We start from the raw sequence: 25,208 nt of genomic DNA on the forward strand, positions 1-25,208 counted from the left end.
TATTGTACACATTCCTTACAGACTGTCTCATCTACTTTCACAGTTTAGGTGTCATCTGTACTTTGATAAACCTCCACTTCATGCCACTTTCCTATTATGGGTTCACACTGTTCATTGTATGCTCCCATTTAGACATATCTATAGACACCTCAAGATTCAAATGTCCTTCAAACACACTCTCTCAAGATATTGACTATCTTGGTGACTAGCACCCTCATCCTCAGTTCAACACAGAAACCTGGGCACCATCTTCTTTTCTTTCTTTAAAAATTGCATGCCAACAGAGCTGAGTCCTTTCAATCCTTTCTGTTTCTTGCAAACAGTTTTTTTCTAACTAGTTGCAGTTCAAAATCTATGCCAGAGCGGGTTAGATGTAAGAGCTGTTCTTCTCCAGTTTATCTATTTGCAGACACTTATTTTTTATTTCACAGGAAAGGATATTTTCCTTCCTTCGAAGTCAGTACGGGCATTCCAAGGAAATGAGGACGTATGTATCAGGGTCCTTAGCTTCCCTCCCCTGTTCCTCAACAATTGGCCCATCTATCTCATCCAGCAAGACACTAAGTCAGTGGCTAAGAAGAGAAATACCTTTCTTGGATTTTTAATGACACTATTGCCATCAATCAGCGCAACTCCAGAAGTGATAGTCTCCTCTCCAGTCAGCATTTTGAAAGTAGTAGTTTTTCCAGCTCCATTCAATCCAAGCAACCCAAAGCACTCCGACTTCTTGACCACAAGGGAGATATTTCTCACAGCCTTGACAACAGGACACTTAAAATAAATCTGAGAAAGTTAAAAAAAACCTCACAATGTACTGAGACATTGGTCATGAACCACAGCTTAATTACCTCAGTCTCCTAAAGCTAACAAACTGACAATCTCACGAAAGTACTTTCTGTCCAGCCTTCTATAGAACTGCAGTGGACTAGTACTGCTATCGGTAAATTCCAGGCAGGGAATATGCTTAATCTCCAAGGCAGCTAGCCGGTGAGTGACATTACCTTTGTAACTTCATTAAGGACCAGTGGGGTATCCTGTGACTTGAGTGACAACAGTGTGAGGACTTTCCTTCTTTCTTGACTTACATCTTCATCCTCATCTTCTTTGGTTCCCTGGTTAGACACTACAGCCTTTATTTTCAAGACAAGGAGTAAACATGTGGGCACTCAACAGAGAACTGGGTTAAACCAACAGCTTTAAGAAATCTAACCTGGGGGTATAATCTCAAAGATATGAGGCAACACTTGGGGAGTTTCTAAGACCCTTTTCTACCTGCTTCTTGAACGCTGACATGCAAACATACCTCTAGATGGCTCCATGTTAGAAGAGTATGGCAATGAGGAGAGTCAAGACACAATTCTATGAAACCATTGTTATGAACATTTTGTAAGAGCCAGGGGCAGTAGATGACTACAAGGAAATAATGAATTTTGGGCACAGCAGGGCAGGTGCACATATGAACTCATGACAGTTTTGTGATAGCATGTACAAGGTCTGCACAAGTTCAGTCCAGAAAAAATACTAGCATGGAGTGGGGGACTGGAAGCAAAATCCCAACCATAGCTAAGGAGCTTTTGGTAACTGATAGCTTCAGGAGAAAAAGAATTAATTTTCTTTAAGGGTATGACCCCTGGTAGGTTGTGCACATTCTAACGGACTAAAATATTTAGGCAGCACAAATTGGAGCCAGTGGCCTTAAAAAACTAAAAAGAGGACACAAAGTTGGGTGTGCATGGAATGGGGACTGGATCTGGGAGGAGCTGGGGAAGAGGAGGGAATATCATTAAAACACAATGTATACAATTATCAAAGAATAAAAAACCTTATTTAGAGTGAATAGTATGGTCTTACTAGCATAAGGACAACTATTTCAGTTATAGCTAACCCAGGAAAAATGACTTATTTCCTAGAGGACTGAACCCAAGTTAAGATACTTATACCTCAAACAAGCCACAGATCTGTTTTAGTGTAATCAAATAACATTTTCTTTAAAAAGTAATGGAAATGAGCAAATATAAATTCCTATTTTTGGCTGAATGTTGCACTCTCTTTAAATTATATTTAAAGTCTAGTTAGTCACTTACTTGCCTGCCTTCTCTGATTTTATTGTAGAAATAAAAAATAATGTTATGAAAGACAAAGTTCTTCAGGTTCCAGGAAACAGTCTCCAGGAATAAAAGCAAGAGGAAAAAAACTAAACCCATGACAGCCAGTGTGATTAGAAACTTCCCAATCCCATGCTCTCCAAAGCCGTATACATTGTTCTGAGTATCTGAGGACACAAGAGAGACAATTGCCTTACTTTAAAAACACAGCATTCACAATGGTGCCCAATAGTAGAACATACGGGTGAAAATCAAACTTCTGTCTTTGTTTTTTTCAGACACTCATGTAGCTGAGGCTGAGCAGTTGAAAATGATCTGAAATCCTTGACCTTCTTTCTACTTCCCAAGTCCTATATTCATAGGTATGAACCTGCTCGACATGAATTTTAAGTTATATTTAAGAAGTATAGGATATAGCAAATAAGTAACTGTCTTATTGTTTTATTTGATCTTCTTTGATGTGGTTATTTATACTTGTTATAAAAGTTGATCTTTTATTTATTTTCCGTCTAGCTTTCCTGTTCTTCATTTGGCACTGAGGGTTGTTGACTCAGGGACTCAGACATATATCCAGTGCTCTATCACTAAGCTGCACCTGGCTCTTTCGCCCATGTCAGGTAGGAGACAATCTTACCATAGATTTGATGAACAGTTGACCTCATTCTCTGTGCAATTTTCTCACTTTTTTGACAGAGCCCTTTGAAGCTGAAAGTCTTCAATTGTTATGAGGTATGTTTTTTTCTTCTTTGGGCATTTTAGCATCACATTCACTAAACTTAATCTCATGCTGTAAATATTTTACCTATATATTGAGGTTGTATATTTAGATAACTTGTACATAGTGAATTAAATTTTGTGTGTGGCATATGGTGAGGACCCAAGTTCATGTTCTGGATATGGAATTTAGTTTTTCCAGCACAAGTTGCTGAAAAGACTCTTGATGTGCAATATTAGTTGAAGATGTGCTATATGTGTTTATGCCGTGGAACATTTGTTTAATGGTGTAAAGATGTGTTGCATTATTTTATGTTGCACTTGTTTAACTCTGTAAAGCTGTATTACTGTGCCTGCATAAAACACCTGACTGGTTTAATAAAAAAATCAATGGCCAATAGCTAGACAGGAGAGAGGATAGGTGGGGCAGGCAGGCAGAGAGAATAAATGACAGGAGAAATCTGGGAAGAGGAGGATTTCAGGGGCCAATCACACGGCTACACAACAAGCCACAGGGTAAGAAGTAAAGAGAGAAATACAGAAATAGAGATAGGTAAAAACCCAGGGACAACCTTCACCCTTCAGGAGAGAGAGAGAGAGAGAGAGAGAGAGAGAGAGAGAGAGAGAGAGAGAGAGAACGAGAGAACGAGAGAACAAGAGAACAAGAGAACAAGAGAACGAGAGAGGTGAGTGCCAGGGGCTCTTCTAGGCCACCTTTCCTTCTTCAAGTCCCCTAACCTGTGACCACCAGACCCTTCCAGCCACCAAATCCCCTAGAGGGACCTGGAGGCAGTACAAAGCAGTCAGCTTCATCAGCCACCATAGCTGTCTTGCCCCTCCACCCTCCAGGACATAGAGAGAGAGGGGGGAGGGAAAGACCCCGCCTGTACCCACTGGAAGAAGATAAGAACATATCCAACAGAAAGACTTATATGTCACCACCAGAGTTCAGGGATTCTACACCAGCAAGAACTGAACATCCCAACGCAGATGAAGCAGAAGAGAATTACCTTAAAAGCAACTTCATGAAAATGTCAGAGGCCCTCAAATAGGCTAGGAGAAAATCCTTTCCAAAGAAATGGAAGAAAAAACAAACCAAAAATTACAAGAAATCAACAAATCTCTTAAAGATAGTCAAGAAAAAACAATCAAACAGATGAAGGAAACAATTCAAACAGTTTAAGACCTGAAAATGGAAATAGAGACAAAAAAGAAAACACAAACTGAGGGAATGCTGGAAATAGAAAAGCTGGTTAAATGATTAGGAACTACAAATGCAAGCATAAACAACAGAATACAAGAGATGGAAGAGAGAATCTCAGGCGCTGAAGATAAACTAGAGGAAATAGACTCATCAACATAAGAAAATCTTAAATTCAACAAATCCCTACCACAAAATATCCATGAAATATGGGACACCGTGAAAAGACCAAACCTAAGAATAACAGGTAAAGAAGAAGGCAAAGAAGCCCAATTCAATGGTGCAGAAAACATATTCAAAAAATAATAGAAGAAAACTTTCCCAAGCTGAAGAAGCACATGCCTATGAAACTACAAGAAGCTTACCGAACATCAAATAGACTGGACCAAAAAAAGTTCCCTCGCCACATAATAATCAAAACACCAAACATACAGAATAAAGAACGAACATTAAAAGCAGCAAAGGAAAAAGGCCAAGTAACATATAAAGGCAAACCTATCAGAATTACACCCAACTTCTCCATGGAAACTCTGAAAGCCAGAAGGTCCTGGATAGATGTTCCACAAACACTAAGAGACCAGATTCCAGCCCAGACTACTATTCCCAGCAAAACTCTCAATCACTATAGCTGGAGAACATAAGATACTCCATGACAAAACCAGATTTATGCAATATGTATCCACAAATCCAGCCCTACAGAAAGTTCTGGAAGGAAAACTCCAACCCAAAAACGTAGGCAATAGATACCAAAAGCCAGAAATAGGGGAAAAACTCACACACAATGCCACCACCAAAACAAATCCAAAACAAACAAGAATCAACAATCAATTGTCATTAATAACCCTGAATATCAATAGTCTTAACTCACCTATAAAAAGACACAGGCTAACAGAATGGATACAAAGACAGAATTCATCCTATGTGGCGTAAAAGTAACACACCTCACCTTCAAAGACAGACATTATCTCAGAGTCAAGGGTTGGGAAAAGATTTTCCAAGCAAATGGCCCTAACAAGCAAGCTGGTGTAGTTATCCTAATATCTAACAAATTAGACTTCAAACTAAAATTAATCAAAATAGAGGAATAGGGTCATTTCATATTCATCACAAGAAAAATCCATCAAGATGAAGTCTCAATTCTCAACATCTATGCACCAAATACAAAGGGACCCACATTCATTAAAGAAACATTAATATAACTCAATTCACACATTAAACCCCACACACTTATAGTGGGAGACTTCAACACCCCACTCTCACTACTAGACAGGACTATCAGACAGAAACTTAACCAAAAAAGCAAAGGAACTAACAGAAGTTATGACCCAATTGGGTTTAACAGACATCTATAGAACATTCCACCCAAACACAAAAGAATATACCTTCTTCTCAGCACCACATGGAACCATCTCTAAAATTGACCACATACTCGGCAATAAAGCAAACCTCAACAGCTACAAAAAAGTTGGAATAACCCCATGTATCTTATCAGACCACCATGCATAAAGTTAGAATTCAACAGCAACACAAATTGCAGAAATCCTACAAACTCATGGATATTGAGAAATGCTCAACTGGTATCACTCTTGGCTAAGGGAAGAACAAAAGAAAGCAATCAAAGACTTTCTAGAATTTAATGAAAATGAAAGCACAACATACCAAACCTATGGGATATTCTGAAAGCAGAGCTAAGAGGAAAGTTCATAGTACTAAGTGTCCACATGAAGAAACTGGAGAATAGCTACACTAGAGAACTAATAGAACACTCTAGAACAAAAAGAAGCAAACTAACCCCAGAGGAGTAGACACCAGGAAACAATCAAATTGAGAGCTGAAATCAATAAAGTCGAAACAAAGAAAATAATAAAAAGAATCAATGAAACAAAGAGTTGGTTCTTTGAAAAGATCAACAAGATAGTCAAACCTTTATCCAAACTTACCAAACAGCAGAGTGTGAACATGATAATTAACAAAATCAGAAATGAAAAGGGGCATTTTACTGAATAGGTTTAATGTGCCTCCGATTTGCAACGCATCTCATTCTATACAACTGGAAGAAAACCAAGCTTTTCTTACTTAACATAACCTTAGTAGAAGTGTAGAAAGAGAAAGGAAGATAGTGCTTTTGTGGCTTGATGAGTCCATAATACTCACATGGCTCACTACAATCCATATATATGCTTTTGAATTCTCTAGCACACAGTGTCTTCACCTCATAGTCATCAAAATATTTGCTGATACTCATTGCAAAGTTGTAACTAGGCAGTATCATTAATGCTGATTTTACTATGTAGGTGATGAAATTAGGAAAGTCACTACCTGTAATTAAAAGATAATAGATTAGCTTCAGTTATTAGAAAAGTAGTGAACCTCCTCATAAAAACAAACTTCCCCCAAGTGATTAAACCATTCTTACACAGTTATGAAACTATCAGACAATCCTCAAGGAAGCACCATTGATTGATAAACATATCTACCTACATATCTTGTGGAAAAATAACAGAATTAGTCACACACTTGAAGAATAGATTTTGGTAACAGTGACTTCCTAGAATCTGTTTTCATTCCTTTTTATTCTTTGTTCTCATTTTCCTTTCTCTCTCTCTTCCTCCTCCCCTTTTCCTCCATCTCTAACTCCCACATACCCACTCAATAAATATTTGCTGATTTCCAAAATCATAGGTTTTCAGATTATTGGAAAGTGTTTATCAGTTATTAATTCTTTATTTCATCCCCAATTACTTATTATATTATCTTGAAAAAGGGAAAATAGTCTGGTGTTCTTACCATAAAATTGTACTATAGTGTAAATGACGATACTGAAAATAGTTGAAAAGTAGTTAAAGAGTGTGAGCTTGATGTAGGCAGTAGTGCTACTGTGAAACAGGAAGCTTCCAAGATACGTGAGAGGCACAACACACCAGCCATACAGCATAAAAATCAGCATCGTGTCCAGAAAGTTGTAACTCACAACAAACGCATCCACTTGGCAGAATCTGAATATGCCCTGGGACACAGAGTATAGAGGTAAAAGCAAGGTGAAGGATACTGTGCATAGCCACTGTTTCTAATAGGTCATATTACCAGCTACTAATTTTGGTCATTTTTTAAGCTATAGACTGTAAACCTCAGGTGAACTATCTCCTAACCAAGAATACTACAAAGAGCACAGTAACTGAGCTCCTCTTTCATTTTCCCACAGCCATGATCAAAGACAAAGTAATTATATTTGTATAAAGTCAAGCCAAATTTTCCTTGGGGAAAAAAGACCTAGAATATAAGCCACTTTTCTTTGGATTTCCTCTATGGCTGCTTTGTTCAGAGTGCTTTCTGGTGGTTGCTCTTTTTCAATTACTCTTAATTACAATTGAAAAGTGAACTGAAGAGCACACAGATTTAGAGTGATCTAGATTTGGAAAGTAAATACTAGTGCTACTAAGACATTTTTAAAAATCTGCATATTAGCTTGTAATTTCAATTTTTTTCAAATAACACAGTTGAACCTTCTGATCAATGGCATCATTATTTAGCAACATCACTAATTCATGGAAGGAAAGGCAAAACTGAGAATCTCCAATTATAATTCTGTGTAGTTCTAGGAAATATTTTCTATTCAAGCACTAGTATCTAAAGGAAGCAAATGAAGAGAATTCAGTGATCATAGGTGAAAGAATCTTATAGCCCTAACTATGGTTGCATCCTCCCCTAGCAACAAAGAGGACTGTAAAATCAGGAGGAAACTGTGGGAAACCTAGAGGCACCTTTGCTCTAAGACTAGCAAGTGTGAGAAAAGCCCCAATTAAAACTGGTTTCAAAGTTCACTTAAATTTTCCTGGATAAGAAGCAATATACTCTGTTGTTACACAGGATCTGAGTCAACATAGTAAAAATAGGAAACTAAAAATAATGTAAATTAAATGAAATTAGATTTTCTTGAAATATGCTGCTTTGAAAGTTTATATGAAAACAAAAAAACCCTTTCATGGTAAAGAGGACAGTCTGCAAAAGAAGATTAATAGAGGGAATGGGGGAATGACGATGCACAAAAATAATTAGATGTACTTTAAAACTGACACAATTAAGAGAAGCTGGTATAAGCATCACATTACAGTTGGAACACTGCTCAATTGTAGATGTCTTGCTTTTATGTTCAGTCCTTTGTGCCATCACAGAGTGGCCCACTAAATACACACCAATAGAACAGAATTATACAATACAAAATATACTTAAATGATATTGTTAGTTATTACAGCACAAAATCAGTATTCAAAACAGTGGGAAAAGATTCAATACTTAAAAGGAATGTTATAGCAATGAATTAGACATTTAGAAAAAACCAGATTCACTGCATCATTTCTTACCAAGGAATACTTTTTGAATGAGGGGGGAAATAGCCAATAACAATATTGGTAAAATAAGCTGTGTTGGAGGTATTAAAGCTTGAAGAAGATGTTGCTTTGACAGATTCTGTTGTCATCTTGCATAGAGGAGAGATTGTAGAGCTAGTTATCAGGCCTAAATTAGTGAAAACTCTAAAAATAGACAGGATGGTGATCTTCTCTTGCCCATGTTTATTGGGTGGTGAACAATGCACCAGAGACTGCCATTGAATGGTAGCCAGTCATCCCCAGCTTCAGGTGAGCTTGGGTCCCCAGCTTTAGGTGAGCTTGCATCCCCCTGGGACCACTCCCCTCACCCATAACCCATCCCCTCAATCTTCTGGGGGGTGCTTCTGGCATCCAGAGGACACGCCCACACAGGAAAGGCATCAGTCCTTCCAGACACCACCCTCCAGTGTCCCCAGCTCAGACCCCACCCTCAAGCATCCCTGGCTTCAGCTTCAGGAAAGAAGGAGACCAGAGGAGACAGAAAGACCCCACCTGCACCCACTGGAAGAAGAGATGGGAAGAAGACAGAACAAGAGCTCACTCAGCAATAGAGAGACCAACATGACTCCACCAGAATCTAGAGACCCAAAGGCAGCAAGACCTGAAAAGCACTACATAGATGAAGCAGAAGAAACAGATCTTAAAAATTATCTTATGAAGATGATAGAGACCCTCAAAGAGAAAACAAGGAAATCCCTTAAAGAAATAGAAGAAAAAACAAACAAAAGTTTACATGAAATGGAGAAAAAGACGAACCAAAATTCAAGAAATAGACAAATCTCTCAAAGAATCTAAAGAGGACCAAGAAAAAACAACCAAGCAAATGAAGGAAACAACTCAAACAGTTGAAGGACTGAAAGCTGAAATAGAAACAACCAAGAAAACACAGAATGAGGGGATGCTAGAAATAGAAAATCTGGGTAAATGATCAGGAACTACAGATGCAAGTATCACCAATAGAATACAAGAGATAGAAGAGAGAATCTCAGGTGTTGAAGACTCATTAGAGGATATACAGTCATCAACCAAAGAAAAACTCAAAACCAACAAATGCCTAACACAAAGTATCCAAGAAATATGGGACACCGTGAAGAAGCAAAACATGAGAATAATAGGTATAGAAGAAGGCGAAGAAATACAGCTCAAAGGTACAGAAAACATATTCAACAAAATCATAGAAGAAAACTTCCCTAACCTAAAGAAGGATATGCCTATGAAAATACAAGAATCTTACAGAACACCAAATAGGCTGGACCAGAAAAAGAAGTCACCTCACCATATAATAATCAAAACTTCAAACCTACAGAATAAAGAGACACTATTAAGAGCAGCTAAAGAAAAAGGCCAAGTAATAGACCTATCCGAATTACACCTGACTTCTCAATGGAAACTATGAAAGCCAGAAGATCCTGGACAGATGTCCTACAAATGCTAAGGGAACAAGGATGCCAGCCAAGACTACTATATCCAGCAAAGCTTTCAATTACCATAGATGGAGAAAACAAAATATTCCATGACAAAGTCAGATTTAAACAATACGTATCCATGAATCCAGCTCTACAGAAAGTGCTGGAAGGAAAACCTAGACCCAACGAAGATAACTACACTCACAAAGACATAGGTAATAGATAATCCCACTTTACCAAACACCAAAAGAAAAAAGGGAGGAGAACCTATACTCAATAACTCCAATACCAATAAATCAAGCACAAACAAGAATCATCAATCAATGGTCATTAATATCCATCAATGTCAATGGGCTCAACTTGCCTATAAAAAGAACAGACTAGCAGAATGTATATTAAGACAGAACCCATCCTTCTGCTGCATACAAGAAACACATCTCAATATCAAAGACAGACGTTACTTAAGAATAAAGGGTTGGAAAAAAGATTTTCCAGTCAAACTGACCCCAGAAACAAGCAGGTATAGCAATCCTAATATCTAACGAATTAGACTTCAAATTAAAATCAATCAAAAGAGATGAAGAAGGACATTTCATTTTCTTCAAAGGAAAAGTCCATCAAGATGAAGTCTCAATTTTGAACGTCTATGCCCCAAATAAAAAAGGCACCCTCATTCGTGAAAGAAACATTACTAAAGCTCAAATTGCACATAAAATCTTACATACTAATAGTAGGAGACTTCAACACTCTGCTCTCACCACTAGACGAGACCTCCAGACAGAAACTTAACAAAGAAACAAAAGAACTAATAGAAGTTGTGACCCAACTGGGTTTAACAGACATCTATAGAACATTTCACCCAAACACAAAGGGGTATACCTTCTTCTCAGCGCCACATGGAACCTTCTCTAAAATTGACTACATAATAGGAAACATAGCAAACCTCCACAGATACAAAAAAAATTGGAATAAACCCCTGTATCTTATCAGACCACCATGTGTTAAAATTAGAATTCAACAATAACACAAATCGCGGAAACCCTACAAACTCATGGAAATTGAACAATGCACAATTGCACCATCCCTGGGTAAAGGAAGAAATAAAAAAAGAAATTAAAGACTTCCTGGAATTCAATGAGAATGAAGACACAACATACCCAAACTTATGGGACACTCTGAAAGCAGTGCCGAGAGGAAAGTTCATAGCACTAAGTGGCCACATGAAGAAACTGGAGAACAGTCACACTAGAGAATTAATAGCACAACTGAAAGCTCTAGAACAAAAAGAAGCAAACTCACCCAGGAGGAGTAGACGCCAGGAAATAATCAAACTGAGGGCTGAAATCAATAAAGTAGAAGCTAGGAATCAATACAATACAAAGAATCAATGCAACGAAGCGTTGCTTCTTTGAGAAAATCAACAAGATGAACCTTTGTCCCAACTTACCAAACAGCAGAGAGTGAACATTCAAATTAACAAAATCAGAAATGAAAAGGGGGACATAACAACGGACTCTGAGGAAATTCAGAGAATAATCAGGTCATACTTTGAAAACCTGTACTTCACAAAATTCGAAATTAAAAGGAAATGGACAATTTTCGGGATAGATATCACTTGCCAAAATTAAATCAAGAACAGATAAGCAATTTAAACAGACCTATAATCCCTAGGGAAATACATGCAATTATCAAAATCTCCCAACCAAAAAAAAAAAAAAAAAAAGGCCAGGGCCAGATGGCCCTAGTGCAGAATTCTACCAGAAATTTAAATAACAGCTTATTGCAATTCTTCTCAAAGTATTCCACTAAATAGAAGCAGAAGGGTCTTTGCCAAACTCTTTCTATGAGGCTTCATTAACATTGATACCCAAGCCACATAAAAACATAACTAAGAGAACTTCAAACCAATATCCCTTATGAACATTGATACATAAATACTCAATAAAATACTGGAAAATCAGATCCAAGAGCAAATCAGAAAAATCATCCACCATGTTCAAGTAGGCTTCATCCCAGGAATGCAGGGATGGTTCAACATTAGAAAATCTATCAATGTATCCACCATATAAACAAACTGCGAAAGAAAAACCACATGATCATCTCACTAGATGCTGAAAAAGCCTTTGACAAAATCCAGTACACCTTCATGATAAAGGTCCTAGAAACATTAGGGATAACAGGAACATACCTGAGCATAATAAAAGCAATGTACAGTAAACCAATAGCTAACATCAAACCAAATGGAGAGAAACTCAAAGCAATTCCTCTAAAATCATGAACAAGACAAGGCTGTCCACTCTCTCCATATCTCTTCAATATTGTACTTCAAGTTCTAGCTAGAGCAATAACACAACAAAAGGAGATCAAGGGGATAGAAATAGGAAAGAAGTCAAGCTTTCATTATTTGCAGATGATATGATAGTTTACATAAGTGACCCGAAAAAACTCTTTGAGGGAACTCCTAGAGCTGATAAACACCTTCAGCAAAGTGGCAGGATACAAGGTAAACTCAAAAAAATCAGTGGCCCTATTATATACAGATGATAAAGTGGCTGATAAAGAATTCAGAGAAACATCACCCTATACAATCGCCATAAACTGCATCAAATATCTGGGGATAATGTTAACCAAAGAAGTGAAAGACCTGTATATCAAGAACTTTGAATCTCTAAAGAAAGAAATCAAAGAGGATACCAGAAAATGGAAAGATCTCCCATGCTCTTGGATTGGTAGGATCAACATAATAAAAATGGCAATCTTGCCAAAAGCAGTCTACAGATTCAATGCAATCCCCATCAAAATTCCATCACAATTCTTGACAGACCTTGAAAGAACAATAGTCAACTTTACATGGAAAAACAAAAGACCCAGGATAGCCAAAAACAACCCTATACAATAAAGGAACTCCAGGAGGCATCACCATACCTGACTTCAAGCTCTATTACAGAGTTATAGTTTTGAAAACAGCATGGTATTGGCACAAAAATAGACAGGTAGACCAATGCAATCAAATTGAAAACCCTGATTTTAACACACACACCTTTGAACACTTGATTTTTGAAAAAGAATCTAAAATTATACAATGGAAAAAAGAAAGCATATTCAACAAATGGTGCTGGCATAACTGCAGATAGATCCATGTCTATCACCTTGCACAAAACTTAAGTCCAAATGGATCAAAGACTCCAACATAATTCCAACCACACTGAAACTCTTAGAAGAGAAAGTGGGAGATACTCTTCAAAGAATTGGTACAGGAGACAGCTTCCTGAACATTAACACCAGTAGCACAGACACTGAGATGGACAATTAACAAATGGGACCTCCTGAAACTAAGTAGCTTCTGTAAGGCAAAGGACACAGTCAATAAGACAAAAAGGCAGTCCACAGAATGGGAAAAGATGTTCACTAACTCCACATCTGACAGAGGGCTAATCTCCAAAATTTACAAAGAACTCAAGGAGCAAGTCTCCAAAATACCAAAGGATCCAATTAAAAAGTGGGGTACAGTACTAAATAGAGAATTCTCAATAGGGGAGTCTAAAATGGCTGAGAGACACTTGAGAAAGTGCTCAGCTTCCTTAGCCATCTGGGAAATGGAAATCAAAACAACTCTGAGATACCATCTTACTCCTGTCAGAATGGCTAAAATAAAAAACACCGAAGACAATTTATGCTGGAGAGGATATGGAGAAAGAGGAGCACTCCTCCACTGCGGGTGGGAGTGCCAACTCGTACAGCCACTATGGAAATCAGTATGGAGATTCCTCAGGAAAATGGGAAACAATCTACCACAAGACCCAGCAATTCCACTCATAGGCATATATCCAAAAGATGCAAATTCATACAACAAGGACATCTGTTCCACTGTGTTCATAGCAGCATTATTTGTAATAGCCAGAACCTGGAATCAACCTAAATGCCCCTCAACCAAAGAGTGGATAGAGAAAATGTGGTACATTTACACAATGGAGTACTACTCAGCAGAAAAAAATACAATGGAATCTTGAGATTCACAGGCAAATGGATGGCACTAGAAGAAACCATCCTGAGTGAGGTAACCCAGTCACAAAAAGACAAACATGGTATGTACTCACTCATATATGGATTTTAGACATGGATCAGGACCGTGTCAGTCTGCAATTCCACTGACAGAGAGTCTGGGAAACAGGAAAGAACCTGATTGAGATATGCATGGTACCCAAGAGAAGAGGAATGAGAAACTTCATCCAGTGACTGAAGGAAGCAGAGACAAACACCCACAGTTAAACACTGAACTAAACTCATGTAACCCAGTGACAGAGAGAGAGGAGTGTTGAGCAAATTGGCAAAGAATGGGCTGGTGAAATCAGCAGAGACAGCGGATATGAACAAGGGGGAGTTCTTGGACCCCAGACTGACAGCTGGGAGGCCAGCATGGGACTTATCCAGACCCCCTGAGTGTGAGAGTCAGTGTGGAGGCATGGGCGACTTATGGGGGCCCTGGGCAGTGGATCAGTGTTTATCCTTGGCATACAAACGAACTTCCTGTGTCCATAACACAAAGAGGGATGCTCTCTCAGCCTGGACTCTTAGGGGAGTGCCTGGACCCTGCCCTGAGTGAAATGACATTCTCTGGATATCCGCTATGTGGAAGGAAGTGGGGATAGGCTGGGAGGCTGGGGTAGATGGTAGGGTGGGGGTTCAGGAGGAGGGGAGGGAGAGAGAACTGGGATTGACATGTGCAGCAAGCTATTTAAAATTAAAGTAATAAAAATAAAGAGATACAAAGAAAAAGAGGTTGACTTGGAAAAAAATAGTAGCCAGTCTTGCACATCAGAAAATAAAAGGAAGTGTTACTCAGTTCTCTCCACCTTGAGACATCTCTGTATAGTACACATTATTTGCTTCTCATACTACCACTATTCCTGAACTCTGGTCTTTTGTGAGCAGCTGTTACAGCTGGCAAGACCCCGAGGCATGCTCAGAATTAATTCTTTTACTTGTATTTTATTCCTCTAAACTATGTCGTTTTTATATCTTGTTTACCCAAAAGATGACTAGAAGATAATGGTTGCTATTGTTTACTGATGAGTAAAATAATTACATTAACAGATGGTGTAATTCTTACATATATACTCTCCAGTCCACTTTTTCAGTGTTTCAAAATGAGTACCATGTCTAAACTAGCTCTTCTTTGGAGATCAGCCATGCTGAACATGACAGTAAGTGTGGAAGATGAATATATTAATATAAGCTGACCTTAAATCTTGAGTCTGAACTATGTAGGTCAGTCCCAATTTTCCTGATGGCCAAGAAAGGATTGAGTGGGCATTGGCCTAGTTGTAATTAACTTGTCATTGAAAGTTAAAAGATTTTTAGAGAAGATTTTGACCAGGACATATTGGTAAGCAAATATATGGCCGCAAATTCAAGGGAGGTTTTTTTTTTGTTTTGTTTTTGTTTTTGTTTTTTTTAACAAAGAAAATAATGATTCTCCTCTGGGAAAGAATCTGAGGCAGTACATTTTTTTAAAAACGAGGGCCAACAGTAAATCCCTACCATGGTCAGTCTATATAGTTTCAAATTACTTGACTACTTTCATTTTAGGATACAATCATTTGAATACAAGTTAGTATGGACCATAGAAGGTAAATGACTTTTGATGCAAGTGCAGCTAGTACTCACCAGTAGAATGCAGGAGGGAATGAAGAAGAAGATGAGGTCACACAACAAGGCTGAGAGCCAGTAAGAGAGCACACACACACCACTCAGGAGCTGGATGTGCTGGGCCTGACTGATCCTTTCAGTCACTGTCTGGAGACTAAAGGTCCCGACCACCACAGAAATGCCAAAAGCCAAACACTGTACTATTTGTAATCCATTTATAGGTCTATAGACGATGAAATAAAATATGAAATAAATGATGAAATCTAGGTAGGAAATATTGACATTAGTTCTTTTTCAAATGTATGTGGCCAAACAGCAAAGGTATATTAAGACTCAATTTCAGGAAACGAAAAGTCATACATACACTGTGTTAGAACCATAATAAGGTTGAGGCTGAGGCTTATTGAAGGCAGTTATGGAAGCATTGGGTCCAGAAAGTGTCATAAAAAGAATGCTGTCTAATACTGCCAGGGATATTGCAGATGAATGATATGCCTCATTGTTGAAGAAAACAGTGAGTACTGTTTTGTTTTTCTCAATCTTAATAGAAAGTGCAATAATGCAGAAGCTACGACACTCTTTACTTTCCAATATGTAATCATTTATATCACCTACAATAAAACAGAAATTGTCAGTAAGCTAGCATGTAGTATATTACCTAGAACCTGTATTGGAAAGAAAGGATTAAAAAAAGTTGTGGGTTTTTATTTTTCTACTTAAAATTTTGTTCTTCAAATCCTAACAATGGATTTTTTCTTTAAGAATTTTATGGCACCACTAATCCTTAAAATAATCTCACTGTATAATTCATAACCTAAACCATATATTAAGAATATATATATTTTAAGACATGCTCTATGTACCCCTGGATGTCCTGGAACTCTCTATATAGGCTATGCTGGCCTAAAACTCACAGATATCCACCTGCTTCTCATTTCCAGGTACTGTGATTAAAGGTGTACACCACTATATCTGGTTTAAGAATATATTTTTAATTGTCTAGAATAACATGATTTGCTATTTTTAAAGGTTGGTTTGGCTACTCCATTTCATTTGTTTCTATGTAAATTTTAGCATTAGCCTGTAACTTTCTGTAAAGAATCCAATGGAATTTTCACAGGAATTGTCCAAACATGAACTGAACAAGGCCAACACCAATGGACAGGTCAAAGTGGATGAGGAAAAGCCCCCAAACCCTCAACCCCACATAAAGAACTATGGGCAATTGAGTAAATCTCAAATGGGAGAGGTGGTTCTCTCCAGGGAATAACACACTAATTGGTTGTCCAGTGCCAAATAATTGGCCATAAGAACATACATACAAGTAGCATTATACACACTGAGCAGATTATATTTAGGAATATAGTACATACATATACATATATGTATACAACAGCAATCTGAACTCATTGTCATTCCTCTCTTTTCTTGAGGTAAATAAATATTTGAAGCTGGAATGTTTTACTGACTCACTGTACAGAATACTATCAACTATCAGCATTGATGTCATATTTTCAGATAAGAGGCTGCTCTGTAAGTAACAAAAACTATATATTTTAAATAAATTGTCCAAACATACTGATGACTTCTATAGATCATCTTCTCAATTCTTAATTTTTCCTATATAAGGAGTGTGAGAATTTTCCCTTTACATCTCTACTTCTTTTTGCTTAATATTTCATTCTTCAATTTATCTAGTTCCTTTTACATTTTACTCCAGATGGCAAGAACAAAACAGAACATAATTTTAACACTCCATTTAGAAATCTCCTTGGCTAAGGCTATGTTGACCTCCCCATGGGAGGCCTCACCCTTTCTGAGGAGTAGATGGGGTAGGAGATGGGTTGGGAGGAGGTAGTGGGGGAATGGTAGGAAGGGAGGGAGGGGAACTGTGGTTGGTATGTAAAATGTATAAAAATTCTAAATAAAAAGAAATCTCCTTGGCTAAATATTTTTTATCACTTACATGTTCTATTTTCCATAAAGTAGCAGAATACAATTTAAAGTTAATTGCTTCTGTGCTTTTTTAAAAGAATTTATTTTAAATATTATGTCTTTTTTCATGCATGAATGTCTCTGCTCCTCTTCCATTTGTGGTTGACAACAGAGGCTCAAAGAAGGCATTAGATCCCCTGAACTGGAGTTACAGGTGGTTATGAGCCACCATGTGGGGTACTGGGAACCTAACCTGGGTCTCTGGAAGAGCAGTCAGTGCTATTAATCCCAGAGTCATCTCTCCATCTCCCATTTGCCTCTTTATAGCAAGGACCACTCTTCCTTTAGTTTTCAATAACATGACCCTCATTACCATTTGATATCTAACTAGAGCATCCTTAATGTTCATGTCTCAACCAATATTATTTTCATAATAATATATTCCTATGATGGTATTTTTCTTTAAAGCTTTCTTTTTTTCTGTATTCATGCACATCAGAATTATCTTTAGTATCTCCTAAAAGCTTCCAAAACTAGAATTCTTTCTAAGATACATCTTCAAACTCTGTAAGTCTCTTGTTACCTAGTTCTAAAGCCAATTTCATACTTTTGGGTATATATCATAACAATACTCACTTTCTGGTACTAAAATAATCTTTATTTTCTAAGTCTTCCATAAGAATTCCTACAGATTAGATAACTAAAGCAACAGAAGTTTATTTTTTCAGTTGGAAGGCTGGAAGTCAGAGGTCAGTGATGGCAGATTTGGTCTCTTTTGACACTTTTATCTTGCATCTTGGGTGGCAGTTTTGTCTCTGTCTTCACGTATGTCTTTTCTATATGCATGCTTACATATAGGCACAATTTAGCCTATAACTCCTTTCCTTTTTATGTTAAAAAGTGGATGCATATAGCAACAATTAGTATATACTTCTCTGCTATTCTTTTTTTTTAAACGTTTCTCCTCAGTTGTTTAGTAATCTATGTGGATAAACTCTTATATTCTGTATAGTGAACAGCCACTGATTTCTGTTGGACTTAATAATAAATAATTCTTGCATTTATTTTTATGCCTGGCTCCTACTTGTCAACCCTGTCTCTGCTCTTCTTTTTGATACCTTCAAGGGTATTAGTGGCTTTTGTTGAGTTCTATTGAGCCAGTGAGGGTGGGTAAAGGTGGTAACCCTAAGCTGTAGCACTAAAGATCTTATTCTTACAGAGGCCCCAAAATTTTCTTTAAATCGTCACACTCTAGTTTGTTCTGTGCTTTTGGTTAATGGTCAGTGCTCTAAAATACTTGACTTTAAAAAAACTGTTTGCTCAAAACATAGCAAAGATATTGAACAAGCTAGCTAAGCTCATTTTTAGCATTGATAAAGATAATACAGACACCACATCCAGTTACAGTTCTTACCAAGGGTACATGTTTGAACAAATCGAAATAATTACATCACCTTCAGAAATTAGTCATTAAGTCAATTAACTCCTCAGTCACTGATTTATAGGATGACTAATATAAAAAAGGGCAGTCTTCATACAGACTAACCAGCAACCTATCTCATGACAGCTCCAGAAGAATGTGTAGTCTTTCAATGAGAATAAAACATCTAATGCTAAATCACACAGAAGTACTATATTTTCATCTTTATCATCCCCACGAAGGGTGGTGCAGTAAGCAGAGACACATATAGCCCCAACAGACTCCTCCACCAACTACTAACTTTTGTGGACAGTTGTCTTGAAATATATCTTTGCCTCTGATTTAGCTGCCTCTATGATACTGGTGACTAGCAGGATGATAAAGAAATGGGTAGTTAAATACCATAGTTATATCCATTGCAAATGACAAGTAGGTCTTTATAAGGCCAGTAGTCCCTTCTTTTTGTAAGCAAGTCTTACCTTTTATTTTTCGTAAGCTTTGATTCTTTGACTTTAGAAAAATCTTAAGGTTCTTTGTGAGATTCAGAGCCAAATCAGAATTCCCTGAAATTGAGTAAGGAACAATGGTTCTACCATAGTGACTCAAATCCAGTTCCCTTTCAGGTATATCGTCATCATCTAAGTGCAGAGCTAATAAGAGATATGTAGTGACAACCAAAACTACTATTATCTGTAGCAACATTAATTTCCAGTTGCGCCAAATGAATAGTGCTCTTTTGATAAACATGGAACAAAATTGCTGGCGGTAAAGTGGAAACTATAAAGAAAAAGGAAAATAGTTTTTTGATAATTAGAGATTCAAATAAGATACACATGATGAAATCCATTCACCAGTTTTTAAAATCTATGATACAAAAATATGTGCATAAGATATAATACAAATGATTTTAGTTGACTCCAGTATTTGTGCACTATTTTTAAAGTATTAAGACCTGGCTTCTAACTATAGTACAACTCTTAAGATCATTTTCTTTTGTTAGGGGAAGGGCAGTTCTAGGATAAAACTTACACATGCTAGACAAGTACTCTATCACTGAGCTACCCCTTAAACCCAAGATTTTCTTTATTAATATGTTAAGAGCTTTTGATTAAAAATGGAAAATCAGGTCAGGTGTGGTGGTGCATGCCCTTAACCCCAGCACTTGTGAGGAAGAAGCATGTAGGCTTCTCTTAGTTTGAGGCCATCCTGGTTTATACAGTGAGTTTGAGGTCATCCGAGGTTACATAGTGAGATCCTGCCTCAAAACAATACAAACAAATCACCAGAAGTTGAAAATTATGTGTCTTTATCTAATATATAATTTTTTCTTTCATTTTGAACACTCCTTCTAGACTTATTTTATTTTGCCAGCAACACACACTGTAATCCAGATAGAAAATGCCCTCACTTTGATGAATACATATCTTCTGAAATGGTAGTTATAACTCGTAGTATTAGAAGAGAGGGAGAGTTTCTAGTGAGAGCTTTAGAAGATGGATCCCAAGAAATAATAACGTCGAGAGCAGCAGCTGGCATCTTTATCTAGAGTCCATTTCTCCTATATCAGGTCCCACAGACTAGCCCATTTCTCACTGTATAAACTGGAAGCATCTTTTAGGTTTAGACATTAAAAAATATGATATGCCAAAGGAAAAAAGCTATCAGTTTGACAGTTGGGGAGCAAGGAAGGAGTTGGTAGAAGGGAACTTGTTAGGGGCTAGAAAGAGGAAAGAAAAGTGGTGGGGGGATGATGTAATTATATTTTAAGTAAGTATAAAAATTAAAAGAACATAACATGCTTACCCCAGTGTTAAATTTAATGGTAGCAATTTCACTCAAATAGGGAAAATTTGGTCTGTTATAATTTCTGGGTATATTCACATTCTGCTGCTTATCTTGTCTCATTTTTCCATATGTAAAGTTATAGGGTTTGATAGCCTGAGTATTCCTTTGGGGAGCTGCCAGCTTATTGACCCTACACATATATAGAAACACAAAAAGAGCACAAAGTATCTCCTTTAATCATGGCCTCAAATTGCTTTCCTCAAGAATATGAAACCAGCCTATAAAACAATATATTGACACTGCCATTGGCTGCCTCCTAAAACTGGAAAAGTAAACCCTATAGGTAAAGGTAATACATAGTTTGGAAAATTAAGCTGGAACTGACCTGGAAAACTCCTCTGGAGGACTAGCTCTTATAGTAATAGAAAGAGTTATACAAGTTGCCAAGGGAGAAAAGAAATCAATATTCCTAACCAGTTGTAAAAGTCTACAAATCATAATGATCGGCATGACAAGAATTTCCAGGGGTATAACAGTGGTGCTTATATCTTGGGGGCAGCCAACAACTAATTGGACTTAAATCCTGTTCTATTGGAGGGAATTCATGCCTAGTTCTGAAAAACCTAGCCAACTACTTGAGGAGAATTTGTTACAGTCACTTTACTGAACAAGTATAATTCCCAACTACATTCTCTATATCTTTCCTTATAACCACAGATAAGTGTAGCTCTCACCTCTCATCAATGAAGTTTTTCCCAGCAGATACAAGACCATTACAGATATGTACAACTGGTTAAAATGTAGAGAACAAACTGACTGTGGAACGCCCAACCCCAGTTGATACATCTACAACACAATTGTTACACCTAAGGCTCAGGGAACAGCACAGAAGATGGAGCAGAAAAAGTGTAAGAGACAGAGGACCAGAATATCTGCTGTTATTCTATATATGATGCTTGTATCCATGAAACCAAACATATATGGCTGTCTAAACAAGTCCCCTGTAATGACTATACCAGTTGACATGCCTTTGTGGATGACGAAAATCCAACAAAGCCTCACTCTTAGATAGCAAGTTATATTCAATCAATGGCTGATAAGAGAGGGTGAATCAGTATTCTTCACTGACGAGACCCCTGATAGGTTATACACTCCTGAGTGGTATCTCTTACACATATAAACATGAGAAACACTAAATGGACTTATTTACATATACATATGTACACAGATATATATATGTAACAATTGAAGGTTGTGAATTTGAGAGGGGACATAGGAGGATTTGGAGGAGAGAGAATATAAACTGGAAATGATATAAATGTAGTACTCATGAAATTCTGGGAAAAAGACATGCATCAAGGCCCTTCCAACACCTTTATATCTCAGCTGAATATACATGGAAATATATTAGGTTAAACTAGTATATTTGAAAACTTAGTGCAACCTCATTTCAGCTGCAAAAGGGTGAAGTTTGTCCTTAATTAACAGAGGAGTTTGGGGCAGAATTTTTTTCTCCAGGTTATTGTAACTCACTTAAGGAAAACTTCTTCCATTGTAGTGATTGAAGCTCCAAAGTTGGCAATGCCCAGTGTTTTCTGATTTATTTCCAATTCAGTAAACAAAGTTTCAAATCTGTAAAGAAGGAAGAATAAAGAGCTGGTGTTGGGTCTAGTTATATATTTTTTGTTCATTTTACTTTTCAGGAAATGGAATAAAAATGCAAGGACTTCAATTTCCTTCATTTATTATTAAGTGCATTCTTTCCTATCATTTTCTTCCTTTTTAAAATTCTTATGAGTGGGGAAGAAACACAGTGGAAAAAGTACTTTCCTAACATGAATAAAGCTTTGAGTTCAATTTCCAGCATTGCAAACAAAAGAAAATGTATCCTTTCTTTACTTACTTAAATTTTCTTTTACAACACATTTTGATCATATTTTTTTCTTCCTCAACTTCTCCTAGATCCTCCCTACCTGCCCACACACTCAATTTCATGCTCTTTCTTAAGAGCATATTAAAAAAAACAAAACACCAAAGAAGGAACATGTCCACCCACACAAAAACTACCAAGTCAAGGCAAGCAAACAAACACTACACAAAAACATGGAGTCAGTCTTGTGTTGGCCAACTACTGCTGAGCTTGGGGTCTACTCTGAAGTGTAGTTGATACACACAATGTGACTTCATTGTTGAAAACTTATTTTTCTTCTCTCAGCAATTATCAACTGCAAATAGCTTCTTAGGAGTGAGATTTTTGTGCCAATTTTACGTGCAGGAATTTTGTTTGGCTTAAGCTTGGGCAGTGAAGGGCACAGGAGACAGTTAAAGATGGCACTGAGAGGAAGTTAGGAGGGCAAATTCTGAGATGCTTACAAAAAAGAATGATTGGTTGCCAAGATCAAACCAGATGACGTCACTGCATGAAAGGTTCACTAGGTAAAGCATAGGGTGCCTACATGCATGATAGGCTGACTGTTAAAACCACTGGCTGGCTGCCCCTCCCCCCCGTGGTATTTTTTTTTTTTTTGCTTTAAAAGATGCTTGCTATGGGACAATAAATGAGTTCCTGCTTTCCTAGATGCCCCACTGTGTCTGATTGTCTCCAGGATCCTGGGAGGTTGGGGAACCCGCAGGCAGGCAAGCAGTGCACTTAACCTTCCTCGGAATCAGCTCAGCCTTCTGTGATTTGGCTAAGACCCCAAAAGGTAGGACTTATGCATGCTGCTATATTCTGTGTGGGTTCTTATGTAAATCAGCTCTGTTGTATCTGGAAGACACTGTTCCTTGGAGTCACTCATCATGTCTTGTTCTTATAATCTTTCTGAAACTTCCTCTTCTGAATCCCTGAACCTTGCAGGTAAGGCTTTAGTGAAGACATCTCATTTAGGGCTGAGTGCTCCCAAGTCTCTCACTCTGCACTCTCAAATTTGTGGCTTTGGGTTATTTACCATCTATTACAAGCAGCTTTTTGATGAAGGCTGAGTGAGGGACTGATCAATTGGAAGCATTTTAATACTATGTTCATTTATCAGAATAACGGTACTAGGCTTCCCCTTAGGGCCCATGACCTATCTAGTCACATGTTTTTGGCTGCTTTAGCAGTGCCAGGTATCGGTTCTATCTCATGAAATGGGCCTTAAAGCCAATACAAATGTGGTTAGTTACTCGGTAATATTTGTGTGAGTATTGTATCAGTGGGTATATCTTACAGTCAGGTTTATGTTATACCTTGCAGGATTTATGTTCAATGACATAAGTAGTGTCTTCAACAATAGGGTTTTCCATCTGGTTTTGGACAGTCACAAATAGCATTAGCAAAAGCCTGCAGTGCTTGGGCGAAAGGGCTATGGGATCCCTTTAGTCAATGACTCATTAAGACATAACCTGTTTCTGGTAGTGCTGTTTTACTTGTAGCATAAACTGTCGAGCTGGAGTACTGTCTTCTCCATCATATGGTAACTCCATTTAATATCTATACATTTTAGGTTTTTATGGTAGATGGTTTCCATAGAGCTTTTCTTTTTATTTAAATTAAAAGCAACCTTATTTTATGTATCAATCGCAGTTCCCATTCCCTCCTGTCCTCCCATTCCCCCTACTATCTCCCCATCTGACCTGCCAGGGTGAGGCCTCTCATGGAGAATCATTAAAGTGTATCACATCATTTGGAGCAGGACAGAGGCCCTCTCCTTTTTTCTAGGCTGAGAGAGTATCCTTCCTTAGGGAATGGGCTCCAAAAGCCCATTCATGCACTAAGGATAAATACTGATTCCACTGTCAGTGGCCCTATAGACTGCCCAAGCCCCTCAACTGACACCCATGTTCAGGGGGCCTGGTTAGGTCCTATGCTTGTTCCCCAGCTGTCAAGTCTGGGTCCATGAGCTCCCACGTGCTCAGGTCAGCTATTTCTGTGGGTTCCCCTTGCATGGTCTTGATCCCTTTGCTTATTACTCCTCCCTCTCTACAGCTGGATTCTAGGAGTTTGGCTCAGTGCTTAGCTGTGAAATCTATGCTTTTGCTTCTATCAGCTACTGGATGAAGGCTCTATGATGGCATTTAAGGTAGTGATCAATCTCATTATAGGGAAAGGGCACTTAAGGTAACCTCTCCACAATTGCTTAGATTCTTAGTTGGGGTCATCCTTGTGGATTCCTGGGAAATTCCTTTGTGTCACGTTTCTCCTGAAGAAACAAACTTGTACCGCCATTTTGAAATCAGTATGGCAGTTTCTCAGGAAAATTGGAATCAGTTTACCTCAAGATCCAGCAATTCCAGCCGGGTGGTGGTGGTGCATGCCTTTAATCCCAGCACTCAGGAGGCAGAGGCAGGCAGATCTCTATGAGTTCGAGGCCGGGCTGGTCCGACAGCCTCCAAAACAATACAGAGAAACCCTGTCTTGTAAAAACCAAAAGAAAAGAGATCCAGCAATTCCACTATTATGTATATACCCAAAGGATGCACATTCATACAACAAGGACATATGTTCAACACTGTTTATAGCAGCATTATTTGTAACAGCCAGGACCTAGAAGCAACCTAGATGCCCCTCAACTGAAGAATGCATTCAGATAATGTGGTACATTTACACAATGGAGTACTACTCAG

General features: G+C 37.9%; 1 protein-coding gene across 1 annotated transcript in view; it reads right to left on the reverse strand.

Moving 5' to 3' along the window:
• LOC101827880 (ATP-binding cassette sub-family A member 3-like) overlaps nucleotides 1-25,208 on the reverse strand; it is a 154,479-nt gene that overhangs the window by 16,721 nt on the left and 112,550 nt on the right. Inside the window, 10 exon segments of the mRNA XM_040733185.1 lie at nucleotides 589-783; nucleotides 1,002-1,130; nucleotides 2,085-2,272; nucleotides 6,175-6,339; nucleotides 6,808-7,027; nucleotides 15,482-15,686; nucleotides 15,828-16,074; nucleotides 19,298-19,595; nucleotides 20,622-20,793; nucleotides 22,137-22,235. Coding sequence (XP_040589119.1) covers nucleotides 589-783; nucleotides 1,002-1,130; nucleotides 2,085-2,272; nucleotides 6,175-6,339; nucleotides 6,808-7,027; nucleotides 15,482-15,686; nucleotides 15,828-16,074; nucleotides 19,298-19,595; nucleotides 20,622-20,793; nucleotides 22,137-22,235 — 1,918 coding nt within the window.

The sequence above is a fragment of the Mesocricetus auratus genome, unplaced genomic scaffold (assembly GCF_017639785.1).
Source record: "Mesocricetus auratus isolate SY011 unplaced genomic scaffold, BCM_Maur_2.0 Super-Scaffold_4256, whole genome shotgun sequence".
Lineage (NCBI taxonomy): Eukaryota > Metazoa > Chordata > Mammalia > Rodentia > Cricetidae > Mesocricetus > Mesocricetus auratus.